The sequence below is a fragment of the Branchiostoma belcheri genome, unplaced genomic scaffold (assembly GCF_001625305.1).
Source record: "Branchiostoma belcheri isolate BF01 breed outbred unplaced genomic scaffold, Haploidv18h27 scaffold4, whole genome shotgun sequence".
Taxonomy (NCBI): Eukaryota; Metazoa; Chordata; class Leptocardii; order Amphioxiformes; family Branchiostomatidae; genus Branchiostoma; species Branchiostoma belcheri.
In genome coordinates this window covers 6,913,839-6,920,446 of record NW_017804020.1, presented here as the reverse complement: position 1 = coordinate 6,920,446, position 6,608 = coordinate 6,913,839, and the positions used below count along the sequence as shown (strand labels likewise).

At 43.0% G+C, this 6,608-nt stretch overlaps 1 protein-coding gene across 1 annotated transcript; it reads right to left on the bottom strand.

Annotated features, from left to right (window-relative positions):
- Window positions 1-4,859: 4,859 nt before the first annotated feature.
- Window positions 4,860-6,408, bottom strand: LOC109477113 (potassium voltage-gated channel subfamily A member 1-like). Its single transcript, XM_019778171.1, has one exon. It carries the CDS (start codon window positions 6,157-6,159, stop codon window positions 4,861-4,863), a length of 1,299 nt encoding a protein of 432 aa, XP_019633730.1. The 5' UTR covers window positions 6,160-6,408; the 3' UTR covers window position 4,860.
- Window positions 6,409-6,608: the final 200 nt, after the last annotated feature.

Sequence of the window (6,608 nt, the reverse complement as noted above, 5' to 3'; positions counted from 1 at the left end):
TTATGTCTTATACGGCTTAACAGAAGTCAACCCCTCAGACATAGTTTAAGAATGTAGCCGCTTTTATAATTCTTTTGTTGTTTCATTGTTCCCGTGTCTTTGTTACCTGCAATTAGCCCGAGGGCATGAACTTGCAATAAACCTACTTTTATATTTACACTCATATAGTTTGTAAAGTACTATGTTAAAATCATTGTGTCAAGGTTTATGTTTCTGGGGATTGTTAAGACCTTAAGAACGTCCCTATTTTTGTTTTGTGTCAATATAGAATATACTCTTCTGTGGACACGGACAAACATCCGTTCTGTTCAAATAAACGTGTTCTGCTGAGAGCAGAGAATAATGATGATGCTTGCTCTTTGCTCGACCTACAATACGAATTTTTTCTGGCGTAAAAAATTAAACTGTCTTCCAACAAAGAATTTGCCCCACCGTAATTTTCGGCAGAATCTCCCGGTCTCAAATGTTACCTTTCTGGTTTGCTGTTGTTTTGTTACCATATCATTATATTTTTTTTCGAAATGTTCATTTGTATTGATTAACAACAGATACTTCCTATTTTGATGCTGTTTCCTTGATTAAAACTAAGGTTAACTTGCCCCCCCCCCTGTTTTGACTAAAAAAGTTTTTAATTATTTATTAACTTTGTTGGGGTTTGCACATACTTCTGTGTACATTTTATTTTTATTCTCTGGCTACTGTTTATTCAAACGATGGGACAAGTTTACTTGCATTTTGTTCTATAAAAACGCATATAAAAAGATGCACAGAAAGACACTGCACAAGTTAACATGTCTTTTTACAATACAAGCACCAATAAACTTGATTTGATTTATAAACTGTATAAACGAATAAACAGCCAGGACTGCCCAACTAGCCGGAGGCTATTATAAAGGGCTAGACCTCATAACTGGACAATAAACAATTACAAACAATTAACAATTTAGGTTACAATTTAGATACATTAAAATACTATTAGGTAACCAATAAACTTCCACACAATAACAACACAGCACACTCTCCATACGAATCAAAACATATACAAATTTACATGTTTAAAGTTAAACCTTTTGGTCCAACACAAAAAGTTCTCTCATCTAGAGCTTTCAACCAGTCACTCTGGTCTTCCTCAGTAGACTGACCCAGTGAAGCTTGTCACGTGGCTTCTTTGAAGTGTGACGTGGACACTGGGTCAAAGGTATCTGGTAGACGATGTCGGCCCCCGTCAGTCTACTGAGGAAGACCAGAGTAACTGGTCGAAAGCTCTAAGTGAGAGAACTTTTTGTGTTGGACCAAAAGTTTTAACTTTAAACATGTAACTACCAACACGATGTCGATGTCGACTGTACATCTTGATCACGGAGTGACCTAGTCTCGCGAGAATGAACGTTCTACTAACTGTTAATCTTACGTGACTGATGAACCTCTTAAACGATATACAAAGTAGGAGGCAAAAGGTAAAAATTATTTGCACATCTATGCCAGGTTTGAATTCCAATACCGTCCCCTTTTGAGTCAGATTTAGGCCGCACCTCCTTAATCTTATGGATGACATCCTCTGAAGATCCCCAAATTAGTGCGCGCGGGCGAATAAAAAAAATTCCGGCCAAAAATAAAAATGCTACTAAACCACAGGAATACAAAGCTAGTGTGATAATTGTGAATTTGCGGCAGTACATACACATAGCGACGTATACGACAAGCCGGCACATGCTGGCTTTTTGCGGAATTTATGAATCTGCACTGTACGTATGTACTGAGTCGTGGAGCTTCTGTAGCCTGGGTGCCCGGCTTCGTATTGTCGCTAACTACCATGGACTACCCAGGCCTAGAGCCAGGTCAGAGCCTCGGCGGACTTGATCTTAGAACAGGCGAAAATCAATGCGCGCGCGGATGTCATCCATAAAATTAAGTGGCCTTATGTTGAAAAAAAATGCACCATCGGCACTTCAAAGACCCCCATACAACCACAAACTGCTTTCGTTCCAAAACCCATTGACAAATGATACCGAGTGTACGTGCAGGCGTAACACTCTATGTGTGAATGTTCCCAAAGATAGAAAGGTCATGAGAGCTATTTCCACCGGTATGCCTAAAACGTATCCTATGTGACATGTTATGGTGCGGTCACATTCGTCATACACTAGGCCGTCATGTTGAGATTTTGATGTCGTTGAAATTTCAATTTTCAAACAGACTGTGACAGCACCATGATTTTTGGCAATCTTGAAGGCATCCAATGCAATTTTATAGCGGCAAAACATTCTGGAAAATTTTAAGGAAGAAAAATGTCTGATATTGATATTCATTGCCATTTCTTGGCATATTTTCATCATAATTTCATACTTGAATTCAAAAAGCGTTTGAAATAGCCCCAAAACAAGCTATTTGTCTCTTTATTTTTTGGTTATCAGCCATAAGTAGCTAGAACCAGCTGCATACGATACAAAAAGAAGCAACCGTTTTTTTCAGCGATATAAATTTTTGCCTCACAGATATGACTATGCTATAGAATAGGATTGATTCAACTTACTATAATAGAGGAATGACCAGAAAATTTTTGACCTTAAAAATTCAGTTTTGCGCCCCGAAAATGCATTGGATGTCTCTTAAATTTCTCTACAAGCAACGTTTTGGTGGATACACGCACGACTATACTCAATATGGTTCGACGCTAAAGAAAAGTGATATTTAGACGGGGGCTGTCAAAGTCACGCGCGGTTCTCTTTGCTACACGAGCCGCCGACTCGTAAACTGTCGTTACTATTTGAAACGGCAGTTGCGGAACGACACATTTTAAGTGTATCAACACACACCTTTGAAGGCAACCAACGTAATTTCAGGGCGGCAAATCAAAATATTCTAGATCAGGAAATCTATTTTCTTTCCCTATTTTCTTCACAATTTTCACGATGCCATCGTACATTTGTAATTGAATTACTGATTTTTTTCATGAATTTTATACGTTTTATTGCCCCTCAAAAAGTTCTGATACTTTTCGGATATGGTATCAACCAGTTAGCGATTTGGTATCATTAATGTTTCAAATAAATGTGCCAGATACTGTTGTATCTAGACCCGTGCTTTATCCAGAACCATACTCAGGCACGGTTCTGGATTGTCCAGGCGTATCCAGAATAGTGCCTTTCTTGGATACGCAGAGGCTAAAGAAAAGTGACTCACAACACGTTGAACTTGATATCTGAATATCAGAGTTGACAATATGGCAAGCCATGGAGCAAAGAAGATTTTGCCCATCTTAATCATGTTTTTTTTTTCCTTCTTTCTTTCAATTTATCCCAAGCTGTGTTCAAACATTCATAATTTCTGATTACAAGTGACATCTATTGTAGCCAGAACCATGCCTATTTATTTCTATGCCTGAGTGGGTTATATAGGGTTTGGATCAGGTACGGTTCGGATAGCCTCTGCGTATCCAAGATTAACACCAGGTACTATTCTGGATACGCCTGGACAATCCAGAACCGTGCCGAGGCCTGAGTATGGTTCTGGATAAAGCACGCGTCTGGATACATTTATTTTAAACGTTCGTGGTACTAGATCGCTATCTGGACGATATCATATCTGAAAAGTATCAGAATTTTTTTGAGGGGCAATAAAACGTATAAAATTCAGGAAAAAAAATCAGTAATTAAATTACAAATGTATGATGGCATCGCGAAAATTGTGAAGAAATTAGTGAAAGAAAATTTCCTAATCTATTATATCTTTGCTTTGCCGCCCTGAAATTGCATTGGTTGCCTTCAAAGGTGTGTGCCAATTGATTTAACTTAAAGTGTGTCGTTCCGCAACCGCCGTTTCAAATAGCTAGTAACGACAGTTTACGAGTCGGCGGCTGGTGTAGCAAAGAGAGCCGCGCGTGACTTTGACAGCTCCCGTCTAAATATATCCCGTCCCCCCCCCCCCGTGACATACTATATTGTATAACACCACTACAAACCATCTGTCAATGCCAAGTACTAGTAGCACATCTAAATGGGCGGTCACATTTCCCAACCCGGGACCCGGCCGGGTAGTCGTATGAAAAGAAATTATGATATAAGACAGCAAACAAGCCCGGCCGGGCTCCAGCTTGGAAATGTGACCGTGCCCTAAATGCACCATCTCCGACTCTCCCATGCAATTCTGTTCTGAGTTAATGTTTGAACGGTAGCCTTCCCGTGCAGACTTCTAGCGGGGCAGGATTTGGCTGAAGTTGCGGTTTCTTTTCGAGGTGAGGGCCTTGTTCGATCTCTCCGCTGATACGTACTCGTATACATACAGCTCTTAGGCCATGTTGATTTCACTTCATGGATGACTTCCTCTGGGAACCCCAAAACTGATGCGAGCGTGGGAAATAAAAAAAAGTTTGGCCAAAAAAAAGTTTCCTTCATTTTGAAATCTACGTGGTTCTAAAGGTTTAGCAAATAACACAGAGTATGATTTGGCGAATAATCTACTCTTCAAATTCATTTCTTAACATTTTCGTCTGTCACGTCTGATTTTGGCATTCTACGACATTGGTATCGTTTTCCAATGCTTTTTTTCATCTACGGTACATATTTGCTCATTTCTCAACTGTTTTGTACGATTTACAGTATGGTTGAAAACTTTTTTTTAACGGCCAAAAATTCATGCGCGCGTGGATGTCATTCGTATAATGAAATCAACATGGCCTTACCCCGAAAAGAAGCCTCATCTCTAGCCGCTGGTAGAAACAAACACAGCGGGCTATCTATCTGAACTATGCCTCGTCTGAAAATGTCAACTGTAATCCACATTTGGCTCAACATTTTGTGGATGTCCTTGTCGTGTCCTTGCACTCGTGTAATAAAAAAAAGCATCTGATCCTGTCAATCATTATTCTTCCTTTTCCTCATCTGTTGTTGGTTCCTCCTCCTGTAAGTTGTACATGGTGTCGAAGTTTGTGACGATGACAGGCACCGGGAGGGCGACGGTCAAGATCCCGGCCAGAGCGCACACGGAGCCGACGAACTTCCCGCCCGGTGTCTGTGGGTACATGTCCCCGTACCCTAGTGTCACCATCGTCACCAGAGCCCACCAGAACGCCTCGGGGATGCTGCGGAAGTGAGAATCCGAATCAGACTCCTCCACGAAGAAAATTCCCGCGGCGAAGAGAACTATGAGTATCGCCATGAAGCCTAACAACATGGCGATGTCGCTCAGGCTACCCGCTAACGTCTTACCCATGAGTTTCAAGCCTCTGGAGTGGCGGGAGAGTTTGAGGATTCTCAGGGCGCGAAGCATCCTGGTGCAGCGGAGAACGGTGTGAAGTGTCTGGGCATCCCGTATGGCCAACATGGCGATCACGTTGAAAAAGAGCGGTAGTACGGCCATGATGTCCAAAACTCCCAGACAAGACCGCCCGTACGCTTTCTTATTCACAATCCCAGCCATACGCAGCGCGATTTCAAGAACAAACCATGTCGTTACTCCGATCTCCAGAATGAAAAACGGGTTGGTGAAGCGAGTTTCTATGGTTGACAGTTCTCCTATGTAGTCGGACAGAGTTTCTAGTGAAGCCACGCACGCAGAGAGAAGTATAAAGAACACAGACGTGTACGAAAAGTGCTTAGCGATCCACGAACTTTTCGGATCTTCGGTGATCCGCCAGATCTTTTCCCGTAGATCGCTCTTCGGTTTCTCGACCGGTTGTTTCTTGACGTAGCCCTCCTGGTAGCGAAAGCTGTCGATGTTGCCCTCACCCATTTCGAAAAAGCGAAGCTCCTCGGTGAAAACGTCCACGGGGACTTCCAGGGGCCGCTTCAGCAGTCCGCCGGTCTGGTAGAACGTGAGGATCGCCTCTGCGCTCGGGCGGTGCCGGTCGAAGAAGTACTCCATCCGGACGGGATCGTAGTACTTCGACAGCTTCTCCGGATTGCCGAGAAGCGTGTCCGGAAATCTCCGGAGTGTTTCCAGCTGGGTTTCGAAGCGCTGTCCGCTGACGTTGATGATGACTCTCTTCTTGTGTAGCGAGAACTCGGCGCGCCGCCACTCTTCGGTCAGGTCGCGGTCGAAGTCCTTCCAGTTCGGGGATCGTGCCTTGAAAGGCCAGGACATCTGCCGGCGTAACGTCCGCGGAGTCACGATGTCCGCAGACTGACTAGCCTGACCTATCGCAGCCACAGCCGCCGCCATTCTCACAACGCAAACCCTACCAATAACCGTACCGGAGAACCAAACAATCCAAGCCGTGACCACAAACTGCTGTACTCTACTACTGGACCACCGCTAGAGGAAACATGACTCGGAATGCACCCCATGTTTTTAACGACTGTCACGTAATACCATCTCCCGCACCGAAATGATATCAGCGCTAGAATTTACCCCGTATCCAACCTTACAGGGAAGGGGTCAGGGCTAGGAAAGGAAACTGATATATTTCAAACTACGTACCGAAAAAGAAACTACCTTAAACCACAACCGTCACAGATTCGCTGGTGCGTTTTGTGGCGACCAAAGCGATTTCAGGGCAGTAACAGTGGAAGTTCTAAGTCAATTTTCTAGTCTTTTTTTTATTTGGTATGTTGAACCTACCCAATAACATACTGATATCTGTGTCTGTATCTGTGGAGTAAAAATGCGAT